This window comes from Macrosteles quadrilineatus, unplaced genomic scaffold (genome assembly GCF_028750875.1).
Source record: "Macrosteles quadrilineatus isolate MER2022 unplaced genomic scaffold, UCM_ALF_1.0 Scaffold_2__2_contigs__length_208266976, whole genome shotgun sequence".
In the NCBI taxonomy this organism is placed as follows: Eukaryota; Metazoa; Arthropoda; class Insecta; order Hemiptera; family Cicadellidae; genus Macrosteles; species Macrosteles quadrilineatus.
The window spans coordinates 166,935,051-166,954,230 of NW_026542595.1; the positions used below are offsets into that span (position 1 = coordinate 166,935,051).

Here is a 19,180-nt window from a genome sequence, read left to right on the forward strand (position 1 = left end):
TAAATCAGTAAATCTTCGATCAGTTTTACTATTTTTTTTACTTTATGGGATATAGGACTTGAACCCAACACTAGTTTTGAGAGAACTACCAGTACCTCTTACTAAAGTCCCGTGTTTTAGAGAATAGATATGTGGTAAGGACTGGCAAGTACGGTACCGTACTTGTAACCAGCAATTAACTTACCGTCCCTACTTTCCCCAAGCCACACTCTCGTCCACACTTCAATTGTGAGAATCGAGCTTGTTGCAGTTTTTGATCTCCCAAGAAATAACTAAACTATGAGGGATTAGCAAAAAACATTATTTAGCGTTTGAACCCTATATACATACGATATAAAAGAACGGTTCAATGCTGCGGGGGAGCGGACCGTAATGAGTTTGGGGAGGAGGCTGACAAAATTCTCGTCTTGCGCACTATCCGTGGTTTGTGTTTGTGTGGGGGCTACGGTCACTTTTTATGGCCATTGATAAAACGCTCACAGCCCATCAGCTTACACAGCTGATTTGCAGCCTGAAAAGGATATGTAATCACTCTCACTGTGTTTTAGGAATGTGAGCAAGTGACCTTGAAATTCAAAACCATTTATTTGCTTTGTGCTGTTTGTACTATCAAAAGTTCCGAAGTGAAGGGGTTTTTGACTATATCAAAAATTAATAATACACATTATTGTTTGTGCGATTAAAGTAATTAATAAATCAAAGCAATTCATGTTAATCAATATCAATAAAAGTCAAATTGTTGTGTACTGAAGGATTCCATCAGCCAGGCTTCTTGTCTTCATGATGAATGGGTAGAAAATCACATACCACATTACTGTACGACACTTAATTCAAACTTCCTAATTAAAACCTTCCCATGTGGGATCACCATAATTTATCCTCAGAATAGTTATGACATAGACTAACCAACACAAGTGGAGACTTCTCATCCCATTATACATTTTGAAGCTTGTTTTTTTTTTAATTGCTGTAATTGTTTTTTATACATTTATCTAAAATATTTATTTAAAATAAATAAAAATAATTACATTTTTTTTAAATCCCGACAATTCTCAGAAGAAAAAAAGCTCCAATTTTATAAAATGCTGGAAAAGGAAAACTGGAATGATGTTTATTTAACACCGGTAACAGAAAAGTACAATATTTTTCACAAAACGTTAATTTACTATTTCATTTATGTTTTGAAAATAAACTTGTCAAAATTTACAACACAAAGAAATCGTGGATAAATCCAGGAATTAAACAAGAAAAACAGGAAATTATAAAAATGAGTAGAATAGCTAGAAAAGTAAAAATATGAAAAAATATGATTTGGTTATATAAAAACGAGTTAGGAGACGAGTTATTGTTTATGATTAGATCGTTTTATTTGGTTGAACAAGGTTTTAATAAATTACTGAAATAACAAAAAAAGTTGTAAAGAAAATACATCCTCTACTACAGTCAGCTGTTCCATAAGGATGAGAAATCTACTAAGGGAGTTTTTTTTTTTCTATGAATGGTTATATGGCTAGGATTTAGGGATTGTAATTTATTTAAGGAAAACAGGTCGTAGTTGTATGTATACAGAAGAACTGAAGAACACAGAAGGACAACAATAAAAATGTTGAGAAGAGTATACAAATTAATTTAGTTTATTTATTCTGTTTCAAATATTTACACAACTATAATTAAACACAATACGGTAATTTAGGGTATTCTAAGCACAGTTTGGTTTTACCTCACATATTAGTTGAATTACTTTTAAGATTATTAACATCCTATTGTAACTTTCTCAAATGAAATTCCTTAAGTCCATCCATAAGACTGTTGTGGACATCACAAAACAATGTTGATAGAAAGATACAAAGATAGAAAGATATAAGAATGGAGAATCTTTTGATATGTTAAAACTCTTACATATTATGTCTCTACCTCAACTTTATCATCTCATCCTTTACAAAACAGGCTGATCATTTGAAAAATAACGTACCTGTGCGATCATTTTTAGAAAAAACACTATCCGCACTACACGATTACATTATTTTACAATGTAAACCTACACATCTCTTTAACAGAATAGAACTGTCCTTCAAGCCTAGCACACAACATAATGTTACGACAAGTAGAAAGATGCTCCAATCAACAGGAAAATGACTACATAGATGAGGAACATGAAACGGTCGATGGCGTTGGCGAGGAGGACCCACTCCCTGGCCGTCTGCGCGGAGGTCGGCTGGTGTGTGGTGTCTACAGACTCGGTACGGCCTCGGTCCACCAGATTGCGCTCATGCAGTTCTTCACAGTCCTGTCGTCCGTACACCGACACAAACGCATTCTGCAACAATATAGTGTATTCAATATTTGACTATGAATAGAACTAGACATTGCATAATGTTGTAGTTGTCAACAGTTTTTAAATAAAAAACTTTAATCGAGACACCGGCAAGTTTGGTTGTGATTTCTGTAGAATACGCTATAGCTTTTAAAGCAAGTGAAGCTGATAGAGTTATTATAAGCTAAAGCATATTTTATGTCATATAAACTATCTATATCACAGTAACAAAAACTAAGGTATAAAATATATAATTTTGTGGGACATTCTGTGGGTGAGTAATTGATATCATAGACAAAGAGAATTAAATATAGACTGTCAGCTGTGCTGCGGTTACCATAGGTTCTGGCGCACACCGCGGGGATCGCCACGGTAGTTACAGCGTACGCGCTACGTAAACTACAGCGGTGTGCGCCCGAACTTATGGTAACCGCAGCACGGCTGACAGTCTATATTTAATTCCTTTTGTCTATGTTGATATGGACATGGGAGCAATCTCATTTGTGTATAAATATTTTTGAGAGTATGGGGTAGTCCATAGTGGTCTTGCATCACTTACTGAATCATTACCAATCACCAATTATTATTTAAGTTTTCACACCAGACAGAAAATTAAAAAGTTATATATTTTTACCAGTTATGTTTTATGCTACTAGAATTAGAATGCCAAAATTAGTTACAATTTACCTTGTTATTAAGTAAGCCAAGGAAGATGGCATAGCGGTTGAGAGTTCCGCTGATGATCCACGGGACAGGATGAGCCGCAGGACGACGGCTGATGTTAACAGTCACCACAGAGACGACTACAGACACACTCATCAGGGCGAGACTGTACCCGTAAAATTCCACTGGGTGAACAAATGCATCCAGTTTAAATACTGTAGCTATTCCTTCCTTACATCTGTATTCGTCAACATAAGTAGCTTTATTCCATGAACAAAAAGAGCTTTACTACCACAACAAAGGCTGATTAATAAGTAATTTTGAAACACCTTTTTCAATTTTTAAAACCACAATATAGGAAAAACAGATTTTATACATCATAGCTGGTGTCGTGGTATAAGTGGCGGCCCTAGACATTGCGGGGCCCAAGGCGAAGTTCAATAGCAGGCCTCTCTTATTACGTGAAATACGGCTGTGTTCAGGGGCTGCGGGGCCCCGCACTTTTCAGGGGCCGCCTTGTCAACCTTTATGTAGGGCCACCTTTGCATGGTATCGAGGACAGCTAATGACATGCTAATGAGCATGTCACATGCATGGCTCATGAGGTGCATGGTAGCTTGTGACAGTCATAACTTTAATTTTTAGTGGACAAGAGATTGCCCGTATTGTGAAAAATTCCACAAGATTTTAAAAACAGATGCTTTCTAGGTGTAGACATTCATTGCAGCACACAATCCAAAAACTTATAATATAAAAATTCAATATGAGAGCCAATGAAGTAAATGAGTTAAATAAAGTAAAATAGCAGGGCTAAACAGCAAAAAAGTAGTTATTGGTGCACGGTAGTAATTTTATGATTAAAACATAATTTAGTTCATATGTGTCCATCTGTGATTAGAAACATTACGTTATACAATATATTTTAACTTCTTGAAATATTAATTTGAAGACATTAAAAAAGGTAAAACCAATTTTTCAACTCAGCTAATTGACCTGTTATTAAATGTACCAACCAATAAGAGGTATGTGCTGTCCCATGGCAGGTAACTTCTGGGCGAAGTAGAGCAGGAACATGCATTCTATAACTGCAGTCGCACCAGCTACCAGGAACTTCTCCGAGGCATGGGGTGGAAGCCAAAATACTGCCAATGTCAGAATAACGCAAACTAAAACACAAACATAGAGTATTAATCGGCAGTGACAAAACCTGTGTACCATATTTAGTATTTTTTTTAGTTAATTTTAAAAATTCATACAGAATTTAATATATAAATTAGTTACATAAGACAGTTGAGCAAACTACAGGAAAAAACCAGATCTTTGTCAGAACAAGCAAATTTAAAAATCATGTTAAGTTTTGCTGGGATGAGTCTAGGGCAATCCAAGCGTTTTGATTGGCTAATAGTTTTGGTGGGAACATCCCCTCCTCACAGCCCCATGTGCAGTAGGAAATTTCTTCATTCTTAGTTCAAAGCTTGAACAAGTCTCATCTGTCTTCACATCACCCTCAAATCAGAGGTAAAGTAATTGTTTTAACTTTCCTTTTGCTATACATTTTATTTTAAAATAAATTCATTGTCCTAATCAATTTCAGGAATTTTATTCTGGGCCGTAATACGTAAAATGTCAAAGAGATTAAAATTTAAAGTTTACTTAGTTTACAGAATTTGTTTTATTTTATGTTCACAGGGTTGACGTTATCATGGGCAAATTTCCCTAAAAAAACAATTTTATTAGCTTTTCTATTAAATTAAATTTAAAGCGATGTGTGCTCTGGTCCAGTTGTGTAGACCATCAAAAAGCTACTAGTTTTCACAAAATTGAACCCACTGTTTTGTGATTAAAAGGTTAGTACTCTTATTCACTCAAGTGATATCTACTGTAGGTTGAGAGGTGTTCACCTATAAAAGTAACTTGCACATTTTTTCATGCCCATTTTTTCACTACAAACTTTTAGGGTGTCACATAGCATAATTCAAGTAAACTTATATATCATCCAACATCTTAAGTCACCAGACCTGAAAAAATTAAGCCATTGCATTTCATTAATTAAACTAAGTTAACTAATTGTTGTTTAAATATTGATATTCTACATCATATTTGGATTCAGATTACCTATAGCAGGGGTGAATATAACAGCGGCATAAGCTGGATTCTTCCTTTCTACGGTGACGACCACTTCGATGTTATAGTACGGCTCGGAGCAACATGCGTAGTATTTGACATGCTCTGTCTCTATCACAGACACTACCTTCCACTGCATCGGGGTCGGATCTACCTCTCCGTCCTGTAAAAGGACATTGTATTAATGTAATTGCAGTAGCATAACAAAATTAAGGATTTCATTGTCAACTTTTTATAACTATTCATTGTAAACGACACCTTCACTTTCACCATAGCACTTCCTTTTGTCTCTACACAACATTTTGCCTGTTTTGATCTCGAACCCACTGTACTAACAATTATAGTAGGGTGTTCTAGAAAGGACCATTTATGGATATTTTATACTTTGCTAGAGCAAGTCACCTGACTAAACATTGTAGTTAGATTTGTCAAAGTAGGTATATTTTGATTTTTCATTCACAAGGTGACAATCTGTCTATTTATTCCTTATTTATAGATTCTTTTAGGTGGTTTTACAGCTTTTAAGCAAAAAAATCAGTGCTTAGGCAGCTTTGTAAAGTCTGTGTATGGCATATAACCTCTCCATAACCGGTGCTATTTGTAAAAGAATATAATTGCATACTGCATCAGTGTAAATTATACAGGCTTAGCCTTTCTTTAAGAAGGTCTGATGATTCCCTGGTTCTCAAGACTACAGAAAAGAGGAGAAAGATTCCTCAGGTAGCTTGAAATACACAAGATGCAAGTAATCTGGCTGCTCTGTTAGCCTTGTGTGAACTTGGTTTTGAGTAGGTAAGAATATATATATATATATATATATATATATATATATATATATATGTTTATATATATATATATATATTATAGAGTTTGAAGAATCTAAATTTGTTGAACACAATGCTCAAACAATTCAGGTATTAATGCAGCTCAAAAAATAGCTTATTTACATTAATAGCTATTGCTCTCTGTACACTCACCGAAGTGTTTCGACTGGTCTGCCTCTTGAGCAGTACTTGCTCTCCATCATATACCCAGGAACCGAAGAAGAAGTGGCAGGTGTGACGGTCGTACGGCCACTTGCGGAGGTTGATATCACAGTAGGCTGAGAACTGGGAGGGCGGGACCCACAGCACGTGACCTGTCGGATAGACTAAACAGTGGGTATTGCCGTAGTGGTCCACTGAGTTACCGAGAGCACTGCAAACATAAATGTAAGAGTTATGGTCATCAGATGCAAAAAAATAACTCACAAACGAAAATAGGAAATCACGTTTTAAGGTCACGTTCAAATCCCTAAACACCCCCCCCCCTTGATAGTGGATACAGCACTGCAGTATACAGCTATTGTAGGTGTTGGCTTTTCTTTGTGACTCACATAATATCTTAAGCAATGACTAACCAACAAAGAAAATAAAAAGAATCAAAATTTTGCTTGGTTTTTTTCTAATTTGGGGAGGAAAACAAATAGATTTTTTTGGAAAGTTACGGATTATAGTATGTATTTACGTCTACAATTATATCCTACAAGTTCACCTGTTGTAAAGCACGATGTCCGGCTGCCAGATCTCATGATCTGCTACGTGAAGGATCTTGAGGCCTCCGTAGTCACTTGCATTCCACTTCAACTTCTCATCATCCCACTCCTTAAATAGAAAATATGGAATCATATACCATTGATTTACTCTTAAAATCTGCTCCCAAAATACTGATTGAAATATAAGGCAAAATACAATGTGTTTTGCTGGTAATCAGTTAGACAGACAGCCTACTTACAAATTTAGTCCAGGCGTTGAGAATCATCATGGATCGTACTTCATCCTGGAAAAAGATACCAGTTTGTTATCAACATTTGCAAATGAACATTTCAATTTAGTTATTTTTTCTTCCACTATAATGTTTGATGGGCGTGAACCGCTTTCCCTTGAAATCGTTTGATTTCAGAAAAATATTAGTAACATGTACACAAAATATTCAGAACGTTTTATAAGTACCGTAACATGTTTGTCAACTAAATTAATGTTATCTATTTTCTTTAAGATAAAAAAAAGTATTATAAGTGTATTTCTAAGGGTTAGTTATGAAGTCAAGTAGATGTGTCATTAAAATAAATACAAAATGTTTTAATTTATACTTTTCCGTACTTTTCATTTATATCTAACTATGGTCCTCTGTTTCAATCTTCTAAAATGCTCCTCCAGATTTATATGTTACCGTTACGTCATAACAGTGGCGTAACTAGAACATGGCTTTGGGGGGGGGATGGAGGAGCCCCAATACCGGGGGGCCTGGGGGGTATGGAATACCCCCCAGCAAAAAGGGGGGTCCGGGGGTCCTCCCCCGGAAAATTTTGAAAAATTCGAACTCCAAACTCGCTTTTTCAGGCATTCATGAGGTGTAAAGAACGTCCAAAAGAACTCCAAAAATCTACCCAGTTGAGGCTGTTTCTGGCCGGTCAGTATCAGGAAATAGTAAGTAACTAATAAATCAAAACCACAACACAACAAACGAACAAATTATCGTTAAGTTGTTTTTGTACTGTAGCCTTCTGTGCTGCGCGCGAAGAGCCGTATCTACTGAATTTTTATTTCAAATCGATTTTGACAGGCTGAAAACTTAATGTATTATTGATCAGTAGACCTACAGTTTGTTGAGACATTTGTTAAGACACTTAAAACACAATCAACAATGAAGATTGACAGTCAAAACCAGTATTGTGAGAAAGCCCTTAATTTCTTGTTATTTGTGTATGTCAGCTGTAAAGAGGATTTAAACGTAAAATAATATCCTTCGGCTACTAACTGTTAAAACTTGATATTAATATAGTTGTGAAATTCGTGTAGCCTATTAAAGTTGGGTTAGTTCGAGTAAAATAGTTGGGAAATTCAGTGTCTCCCCCAAAATATTTTTTTTCGTGCGATGACCCTGACTGTAGGTAAAATTATCGGGTGGAAAGAGTGAACCTCCCCAGGCACCAGATACCCCTCCCCTCCCCCACCCGCCCCTACACCACGCGTCTTCGCAAAGTAAGCAAGGCAGAATGTTTTTGTTTGTTATCAGGAACTGTCATCACTTTCAGTATGCTCAATGCTCAGTTTTAGCACAGACAAGGGAAATTTCCTTAGTCAATGGTTTTAGTTACCATACGCTTTCTAAACAAATCTGTTATTAAGCTTTGCTATGATGATGCTTTCCTCTTAGACATTGTGAACAGAACAACAGAACACATCATCACTGAACAACAAGTAACACACAGGCGACAAGCACAGGGAAACGCGCCAGACCCAGAACAGACTGAGCGGGAACTTAAGGCCGGGGCCACACTTGTAATTTTCAACCAGCGAGACTGTTTTTTCCGTTTCCACGTGCGACGCACGTGAAACAGTTTGCCCGTGGCCACACTCGTCTTACGAGATAGGTTTTTCGGGCAAACCAGTGAGACTGATAGAGCATGCCACACTGGCAATAAAAATCGTCCGTGTCCGTGATACGCACTCCCCCCCCCTTCCACGCTCTCTGTACAGGTTAAAACTAGAAACGTCCGTGGAAAAAGTTCAGCGAGATAAGATGAGTGTGTTCACTCCCATAAGCCGCAATGCCCCGCGACTAGTTTTACGTGCAACGCCCGTGGGATGTTAGTAGAGAATACACGTGCAATTCCGTTTGTCAGTCTCGCTGGTAAAACCAGTGAGACTGACAAACGCGTTCACGGACGTTTTTACTCTAGTGTGGCCTGCCCCATATACCGTAATGTATCTCTCAAACCCACGGGTAACGCCCGTGGAAAAAATTCAGCGAGATGAGATGAGTGTGGCCCCGGCCTAACTAAACTTACAGTTACAGCGCATGAGCGGCAGTGTTGCCAACCTAATATGATGACTTCCCACGTAATTGCCACAGGAAATCCCCGATTTTATTCGCAAAGATTATGAAACTACCCGCAACAATTCCTGATCCACCCTCTGAGAACAATGTTCATTATGGAGTAGGTTATTAAGTTTTTTTTTTTTTTTTTTTTTTTGCCTTTGGGGGGGGTTCTATCCCCCTCATCCCCCCCCCGTAGTTACGCCACTGCGTCATAATGAAATTAAATAATTTATTTTAATGATTAGTATAAATGTTTATTCTTTATAGCCCTTTATTACTCTGAAGGTTACCATTACCATACCCTAATCTCAAATAAAAATACTTTTTTACAATTGTCAACCCTTCTCCTTTTCACGTAACACTGCTTGGAGAAAACATTGCATGGAAACAGAGAGCATAATCACCTTTTCACTATGCTCTAGGTAATACATTTCTGAACATACTTTGTTGATATACTTTGGTCCATGAATTATCACTCTTAAAGTCTTCAGACTTCTCATTAAATTCATTGACAGATCACAAACGACCCCATCAATCTTTTTGTCCTACTTTCACTATATTGATAATACTGTTGTAGTCAATGTTGTAGCCAGTTATAAATGAAAATTGATGTACTGTAGTTGGGTTGAGCCACCAATAGAGTGTGTGTCAACACTGATTGCTGTATAACACAGAAACTTTTCAACTAAAAATTGGTTGTAAGCTTCTAGGGCATATCTTATGACTGGCCGTAGTGACTAAAGAAGAAGAAAATTGACTTTCGAAAGCAGTACACTTTGTGAGTGGCTCAACTAAGTAAAAAAATGGCTTCAGCCGGAGGATCTCTATTGTCTTCCTCATTACCAAAAGTCAATTAATGGTTCTACACCCTCTCCTTGCCATAGTTACTCACCACTTCAACATGTCTGATGACTAACCCAAACTGCACTTCAGTCGCGTTGGTGTGTTGGGCAGGTCGAGCAAACTTATCATACTTCATCAGAAGATCATGCTTCAAGTGATCCGTCCAAGTAGCGTTCCACAGATGGGTGACACCATTAGCTGAAAGAAAATTGGATGGATTACTTTTTTATGCCCAAAAACGCAAAAGGTTAAAACTATTTCAAACAAGAGCAAGATTACTACTTGGTGTTATGCTGAGTATGCTTGAAGTTGTTCAGAATAATACAATAAGATGTGTTATTGTAAAAATACAATAATTCCAAATGTGTGAAATAAGTTTGACACCAATATCTAAATATTTACAAAAAAACCTTGCATAAAAAAGTTTATAAATACCCCCGCCGCAGCAAACCTGCTGTCTAAGTGAATTTCCATTTGGCTAAATTGATTTTCAATTGATCTATTTAAATAACATTAGGTTTAACGAGTACCTACCTAGGTTTGCTGCTACAAGGAAACTAATAAAGTGTGTGTTTTAAGTAAAATAATTATTGCTTAGTATAAAATGAATATATTTGCCAAGTTTGATCAAAAAATATCCATAAACAAGCAAACTACAACATTTTACAATATTCTCCACAAGAATAACATGGGAATTTTAAATTTACCATTTTTTAAGTTTCATGGTGGGTAAGCCTCTGGATCGTAAATTGCAATATAAAAATGGTTTATTTAACCTCTTTGCCTACCATTTTTTAAGTTTTCTCCGTAACCAATAACCGTACAAAAACACTTTGATATACTGAATTGTTTGTTTTTTTAAACTCTTTAAGAAAGTTTAGAGAAAAATTGGGAAATTTTGTGCTTTAAGGGTCAAAAGTGAGAAAACCCAATTTTTACCCCATAAAACCCTGTTCCCATAGTCCGATCATGCTGGATCGCGAACTCATTCAAGTTTATCCCGCCTTACACCTTCAAACCAAATTTCATCAAAATCGGATAAAAATTATTGAAGTTATCGTGTTCACGGACACATATACATAAATCTATATATATATACATATATAAAAATTTGAACGAATGGTGTTTTTGGCCTCTGGGGACATCAAAATGAAAAGTAAATCGGTCCCGGGCCTAAGTCTTACCATGAGACCTACGGTAATAGCTACTTCCCTATAGGGAAATTCGCTAATAAAAACAAATTAAATACCGGTACACAGCCTACTGACACACTAACTTAACAAATTCAGTAAAACCGACCTCCATTAAACATATTATCCAGATATCTAGAATATTTTAATGCATAGCTACAAAGCCCAGCAACATTAGATCTAAATAAATATCAGAAATAATATAACACTTGCTTGGTGTTACAATGAATGCGGTACCGGTATAGAACCGTATTTTGGTTAGTTTGAATTTTAGATGATTATAGGCGGCGCGCCTATATCTAGCCGAGAAGGCGCTTCTCGGAAACGGAAACGGGATCAGCTGTTGGTAAACGACGGCGACGTTGCTGCCATCAGTCGGGACATCGTCGAACAAGGTTGGCAAGCAAGGATTATTTAAGCAGGCTGTTAAAATCAAGCACAACATTGTAAACATAAAAATGCTTTTTTCCAAAAACTGAATCACTAACGGACATATACCATTTTATACGGTGATTGATTATATCTTTACCAAGACAATGAGTTTATAATTTAGGCACGCAACGAATTACTATAATACTTAATGAAATTTAATTCATAACTTTTGTGATGTTCAGCTTACAGAACAACTGTAACTTTCCTAGCTTTATCTGATTCCCATTTCCCAAACATTATTTTCTTTATATTATAATAGGGTCTTGAAAATAGGAAAATACGGAAATAATACGAAGTGTAAAAGTGGCACCCAAGGCCGGGAGCTACTGAGCCATATCCGGCCTCCTTTAAGTCCACGACATGTTTTTTCTCATTAATTTAATCGGTTACCAAAGAAAAACAGTTTTCATCGCATTGTTTGCTTGTATTTGTTTTGTTTACCCTCTGTGCAATTGCACGTGTGTAGTGGTGGTGTGGCAGACGGCAGACGCACGCACGCACACTGGCAGCAGCGCGTGCAACACTGATTGTATCCCACGCTTCCTCAACTCTTATCTTCGTTATCACTCTCGCTAAACACAGCTGAATTGGTAAACCTCGGTTTCAAGGTTGGAGTGTTTTATGTTTTAATTCTGCCAAGAACATATGGTTCTTGATGATGGAGCGAGTAACACACTCTGCATTTAGTGTAATACTCCCCTAACGGCACTTGCTGAACGAATTTCAAAACTACAATTTAGTTTTGGCATTGTCTGTGTGTATTCAATGGTTTTGGCATTCTTATTGACGACTTAGCCACGGGTATTAGAACAGAAAATGTATGGATCATAGCAAGGCCACACTATAGTGGAATAGAACACAGAATAGGACCGAAACCAGTTCGAGTCGGGTGAGGCGGGGCATGCGGCATCCAATCAGCTTTTAGAAAACTGTCCACTGTTGCCAAGTTGTGCCACGCACTCAGTCTCTGCCCGATAGCCGACCAGTGCGTTTCTAGTATACCCTCCTGTTTTGTCAAGAATTCGTCTATGAACTGTGTTTCGCCACAGCCACCTCGTTTCGCCCAATGAATACGGACAACAGTACGCGACGTGGACGACCACGAGTACACGGGAAACGTTTGCGATATCGTAACGTCGGACGTGGTGTTCCTTTACGTAATGCAAATATCTTGATAGGCCTATATAAAAATGTCATTGTCCCTTAAACATTTTATTTAAGTTTCATACGTCAATATTTTCTTTTGTAAATATTTTTATGTAACAATTTCCAGTGCAATGTAATAATATTTTCTAATAAAAATTGTTATGTCATTTTGGCAATAAATTGGCAGTTATATTATCTATTTCCCTTTTTACCTGGTATGTTTTTTTTAGGATTTCTAGAGTACCTACATTAGAGGTTTTTGTTTGTTATAGAAGAGTGAATATATCGTATGACTATTTTAATGAATGCAACACATAACGTAATGTATGTAAACGTTAGTTTAATTTTCTTAAATTCAATATAAAACTAACGGACTTTTTTGTCACAATATTAAAGAAATGAATTCGCCACTATTGAGCTACCTGTTCTCCGTAAGTTTAAGTTCAGTCAAGTGGCAATAATAAGATTAACGGAGTGAGGGTCACAATAGGTGTTCAAAAAAAGGCAGCTTTGGGGTTATTCCTAAACATTGACCAACTTCGTTTCCTAAACACAACCAAACTATTGCTGTAAATGTTTAATATGGAAGATTTTACCTTCTTCATTTACATGTTAATTTGTTTTATGTATCAAACTATAAGCAGGGCAACAATTTACAAGATTTTTAGAACTGCTATAAAAGTTTTTGGACCATATGTATTCATTTGCACTTATTGTTACGGTGATTTGTTAAAAAATTGGGGTTGACAAACGTTTGACCATAGGCAGTATATTTCCAGAGACTTGTAAAGGTGACCCTATATAAAATGTATTTTCATTTTATATTTATTAATTGTATATTAATATATTTTTCAAAAACTAAATCTAGTTGCGGTTTAAGTCATTAATTAATTGTGCAAATAATCTATCCATAATCATGTAAGGGATGAATGTATCTTCCATGTGATATAAACATGACAACACTAACCGATACCGCCAAAAATTAATAATTTGTAGTGTTAAACTACCCTACAAGTGGGAAGACAGAGTCAGAGGGATGTCCGCGCCCGCTCCCCGGCTCTAGGTGAAAGTCAGCTCACCAGCCAAGAACGAAGTGGCAACGTCGCATCCCCTACCTCCTCAGAGGCCAGTCCTATTCTGTATTCTATTCCACTATAAAAAAAACCTTTAGTTTTTTTAGTGTGGCCTTGATCATAGACATAAACAAATGACGTCACTGACCCGAAGGTAAACCTGTTTGTATTAATTAAAAATACAGTATTATAAAAGAAAACTGTATGGATAAAAACATAAACAAATTACGTCACTAGCCCGAATGTCTATAACCGCGACAGCTGGTTTGGACCGGGTTTATACAGTTTCCTTTAATATTAATACAAACCAGTTAAATGATAATTGTTAACTTTCAGGCCAAAGACGTCATTTGGTTACGTTTATAATCCTTAGTCTTTCCTTTTCTATTCGTGGTAGGCCTACCGATTACTTTTTACCCTGAGAAATTTCTTTTATATGTCTTAAATCCCTAACCCCAGCTTCGTCCTCAAGAATATCAAAAGTCAAGTATAAATAAATCAAATTTATCCGCGGTTTGTGTGTATACATAATTAATGTTTTCTCAACTCCATAACCATAATTAAATACACTTCAGCTCCAACTAACCATCGGAAATTAACAAAATAAACTGTAATTCTTTAGGCCTTTGAATGTCTGCACCAACAGTGTGGTGTGAAGTAAACTATTCAAACCCACTTAACATTGTGGAATTTTGAAAAGTTGTTATTCTCCGGAGTCGCCAAGTCGACTCCCTTCCATGGCGCTTGGACGTTCGGTACTCGGCCTTCAGGGCGCATTTCAGCGTCACCTTGACCTGGGCGAGGGTCCGCGCAGGAAGTGACCAATGGGACAGATTTAGCTAAACTCTGACTTACGGCCCTTAGCCAATCTTAACTAGCTCTAGAGACTAACTGCATCGTTTAACTTGTACACGCTGATAGTTTTGGCGTTGACAACTGATATCGAAGCCAGTTTTAAATAAATGGTACATAGATGAATTTAGTCACTGACAAAGTGGAAAGTGCAATGTATGTTACTGACTTCTGTAGACTATTTTCAACTAAGTCAGACCAATTACCATTAAAAACATAGACTACATTAGTTGTTGAACATCCGATGAAGCTGAAAATCCAAATTAAACTTTACATTGGTGCGTCTGTAAGTTTGCCCACCGCCCCTAGCTGTACTATTATTACTACCTACAATGTACCTATACTGTATTAGTATTTTATTAGTGGGTAATAATCCATGATACTGTATCTCCAGGAATGTTTTTAGGTATTTTTAATTGTTTATGGTGATTTTCCTGAAGAACCTCATAAAATAACAAAAACGGCCCTAGCGATTTTGATTAAAATGTAGTATGTTATGGCATTTTTAACAATGTAAACAAGTACCAATGCTGTAAGAATTGCTGTTCATAAGTTATTGCAACTTTTATGATTTTACCGTAGAATACCACAGTTAATTCTACAGCTTGGCGCAATTGTTGTTTTTTTTCGTCGTCGTTGACAAGCTAATGGGAGAAAATAACTGATAGATTGCCGATACCATTCATTGTATTTTTATTTATTTATTTAAATTTTTTTTTAATTTATTTTTTACGGCAAACACAATTTTAACAATCGTTTTCATTGTGATACAAGCGACAAAAAATGATTTGTGAAATTTATGATCCCTTTAGTGTCCGTGCAAGTCTACGACGTATAATTATTGATAACCACATTTACTTTTGGTATATGCGTATTGTACCTTTATTTCTGGATTACTACCAGCACAAAGGCTGTTTGGATATGTAGTTTTATTTGGATGTAATAAGTTAACCCTGAAATTACAACAAGAAATAAATTGAAGACAACGTGCTCATCTTACGAGTTATAATTTCCGAAAACAAAAACTTCAAATAGGTCTTACCTAATCCTTAAGGTTAATGCCTAATCTATTTTATGGTTTGGTAACAGTGTGAACTCAAAGATGAGAATTTGTTGGTTAGTCGTGATTGAATTTGTCTAAAGTTTAATAGATTTTCTAATTAGTTATGGCTTGTGGCCGAGGCACGGTGTCGCCCGAATATTAGATAACACGTTCTAAGGTCAATAATGTCACCAAACAATCAAATCTTATCACTCATATCCATGGTTCAATAGTCTCTTTTGGAACAAAGATGTATACATAACAAGAATACACCTGTATATCATTATGTCAGTGTTAGCGACAAAGTTACACACATTGCTAGTATTATTGTCTATATAAATAAAATTAGAGTTTTGTCTGTACATTGCTCAGAATCGTGAATTTTTAGGTTATTTTTACGTTTTATACATTAAAGAAGCCGAAACAAGTCTCATCTCAATTTATGTTTATCTGCCTATATCTGTCTTCCGTCTGTCAAGGCCCAAGAGCCATTTTACGCGGCCTTCTCCTGAAAAAACGAGAGTACCTATCAAGATACAAGTCATTTTAATGTATTCACTGGATTGGCGAGAGTGGATTGGCGAGAGTGTCATTAGCTATTAAAATATATCCTCACTATTTTGTAAATAAAACTACGGACGTTTAGAAACCCAATTTTGTGCGATTTTGTCAAGTTTTCTCCCAATGTTTATCACATAATCATCTATGAAATAGCGAACAGCTGTTCGGATCAAGATTATTTTTCTCTAGCTTTCACTGATATGTTTACATTGAATGTTGTTTACAAATACCGCAATCATTTCCGATTATGTTTCAAAAGCAAATCCAAACCGAGTTGGATTAAAACCGTTTTTCTTTACATAACGGAATCACAAGTGCAATAATGTGTAGGGTAACCGTACATGAAAATAGAGATTCGTGTATAACATTTTTCTTGAGTTTTGATAGCCGGGAAAAAGACCTTGAATCAGTGTTGTATATGGCTGGGAAACTTACATTTTTTACATAGCGATACCAATATAGCTTGCTTAAAAGGTTTCAACTCATTGACGGCGCTTCAATGGCGGTTGTGTAAAGTGTAAAGTAAAAAATCACAACTGCAGTGGGTGATTGTAACAGAGGTTTACGGATTATGCTCAAATCGCGTTTCCAATGTGTCTTCTCAACGCTATGTGCTGCTCGCTGGACCATACAGCCAATAGATCCATATATTGGGTTCGTAGGCCGAAACAATTATTCATAAGTTGGTAGCGCATATTACTAAGTGTTCCGTAGGCCCTACGGACAGGACAAGAGCACCTTTGATAGTGAAATCTCCAACCTGAATGTTTAATGGCGAGGTTGAGGTATAGTATTTTAACTTATGTCGTTTGGTTTCAACTGACCAATATAAGATCCCCGTGCGTAGAACGGGCACACAGCTAGTACTTAAATAAAATATTGAAGCGTACAGTACGGTAGTTTAAATTAGAAAATCACAATTATATACATAATAATATAGTAGCATAACCATGTATTTTATCATGTGATGGCCCCACTGAAATTTCTTTCAGATTGGTTTTATGGTTTTTATGTGTATTTATTGTATTTTTTAACATACACAACGAGCATAATATATGAAACATATGACAAACCCTTTGATCAAAAACCCCTAATCCCTTTAATTCTTTAGGAAATGCCGGGGATCGAACCCGTTGATCTTGCACCGAAGTCCGATGCGCTTGCTAATCGTAGTATACGAAGCAACAAACCGTGTTTTCTTTCCTATCAGCTAAAATCGAAATATTGTCAAGGGGTGATTTGATAGCCTAAGTGTTTTTATAAATCTAAAATAAGTATCGTCACAGTATTTTTATTTTATAATTCTGCGTCGTTTATAGTAAAAATTTGTGGGCACAAGAATACATACCTTTAATAAAATTATGAATTTAGCATAACACTTTCAATAGTGTTCACTGTGACAAGTTCAATTTTTGAAAATACATCTCCAAATGTTAATAGACAATCGTAAATGAAGTTGAAATATTTTTAAATACATTTTATAAAGTTTCTATCCTAAATTTCATAGTAAAACTCACCAGGAGGGGTGGGGGAGCTGGGGGGTGGGTCCCCCAAAACAACAGTGAGACCCACCAACAAACACACATAGACCCGCCACATCGGTAACACTGCTGTCCACTACCGTACTGTCACTGATGTACACACACACACTCACACACACACTGAGGCACTGATAACTGGACAGTGGACAGTGGTATCACAGTGTGCCGTATAGCTCACTCACTCACACTAACAATGTGGAGCAAGAGAGTGTGAATGTAGCATAGCTGCAATGGGCTAGTAGTACTTAAGGTGGTGGGTTAGGATGGTGATACGAAAGAATTTGACAATATAAGAATGGTTATAGGCCTACATGGGTAGCTGAGGTGGTCGTATAGTGCTCGCTTGGTTTCGACGTAGGATATTCGAGAAGAGTTGTTGGCTTTTTGATAGTACAAACTGTACTGTCCTTGATGGCTTAAATTATGGTTCTGGCGAAAGAAGCAGCTCGTCAGTGAAAAAGCTACACAAGATTTTTCATTTGTATCTGGGTCAAAAATGCACCCAGTTGAGTGCCCATATTTTAATTGGTAGTAATTATGTTGAAATGCACCGTCTTTGATTATTAACTACAACTCATCCTACTTTGGGGGTGAAACAAAGACAACGAGCAATATAGTGAATGCTCAATTTTTTAAGTGAAAAGGTGTTTACAGCTTTCTCAAGACTGCGTGGCGAAAACCTCGACACGTTTCATAACCGCAAATTAATCCAAATTTAAACATTCAAACTATTTTTATTTTACTCCTGATAGATATGGAAACCTTCGGGGAGTAGATTGGTTTGCTAGGAATTGAAGTATTGTTATTTTATTTGCAGGAGTATGAGTGTATGACAAAATAGAATTCGTCTTTTATTTATTAAAACGTAACAGTTGTAGTGTTGTAATAGTACCAATTCCAATAAAATGCCGAGACTACTGGAGGCCAAGGTCCAATTACCAGCAATCACCATCACGGTTTTTGTTGTTATTTTTAGAACGGTCTTTAAGAGTCCGTACGTAAACTAGTGAACAAAAACAACAACACCAGGGTTATGGTGTGTGGTGGTGTATTTAGGGGGAAATTTTATGCTGTAGGCCCTCCTGATATAAAATAAATAAACAAACAAATTTTACGAACGTAATTGGAGAGAACTATCTTCATTGCCGTACAAATCTTTCAACTAATAGTCTGACTAATTTTCATATAAAGTCTATTCACCTACATCAATAATAAAATAATGTAATTATTTCAGGACTATAAAGAACAATTAACTTAAATAATTATATAATCCCAAGGATACCAACAGTAATTTTCCCCTTTGGTTTTATCAACTAAATGACCTAGCTGGCATTTAATGACAATATCTATACTTAAACAAAATATCAATTCATGCCGGTTCTATTTCCAGTTCTTTGTCTCGTGTTTAATATTTTACGTCGCATGGAATGCATACTTCGTAAATACAAGGTATCGAGTGTCGTTTAGGTTGTAATGATAACTATAATCGCCACCTGCGAGACAAAGGAACGCCCAGCGACTGCCTGACGATAAAT

General features: G+C 36.4%; 1 protein-coding gene across 1 annotated transcript; it reads right to left on the reverse strand.

The window, feature by feature from the left end:
* Window positions 1-1,611: 1,611 nt before the first annotated feature.
* LOC128985935 (acetylcholine receptor subunit alpha-like 2) lies at window positions 1,612-17,740 on the reverse strand. Its single transcript, XM_054405927.1, has 9 exons — window positions 17,622-17,740; window positions 9,858-10,006; window positions 6,875-6,919; window positions 6,635-6,744; window positions 6,079-6,298; window positions 5,093-5,264; window positions 3,991-4,143; window positions 3,002-3,162; window positions 1,612-2,317 (listed from the first exon to the last, which is right to left on the reverse strand). The coding sequence occupies exons 1-9, from the start codon at window positions 17,701-17,703 to the stop codon at window positions 2,096-2,098; spliced, it is 1,314 nt and encodes a 437-aa protein (XP_054261902.1). The 5' UTR covers window positions 17,704-17,740; the 3' UTR covers window positions 1,612-2,095.
* Window positions 17,741-19,180: the final 1,440 nt, after the last annotated feature.

What these genes read in the sequence shown, in the direction of transcription:
- LOC128985935 (XM_054405927.1), bottom strand. Translation starts at nt 17,703, where the DNA reads ATGTGGCGGGTCTATGTGTGTTTGTTGGTGGGTCTCACTGTTGTTTTG. An exon ending in AGACCAGTCGAAACACTTCG is followed by an intron (nt 5,265 to 6,078) that starts GTGAGTGTACAG and finishes GTCCTTTTACAG; the next exon opens with GACGGAGAGGTAGATCCGAC. An exon ending in TTGGCTTACTTAATAACAAG is followed by an intron (nt 2,318 to 3,001) that starts GTAAATTGTAAC and finishes ATATTGTTGCAG; the next exon opens with AATGCGTTTGTGTCGGTGTA.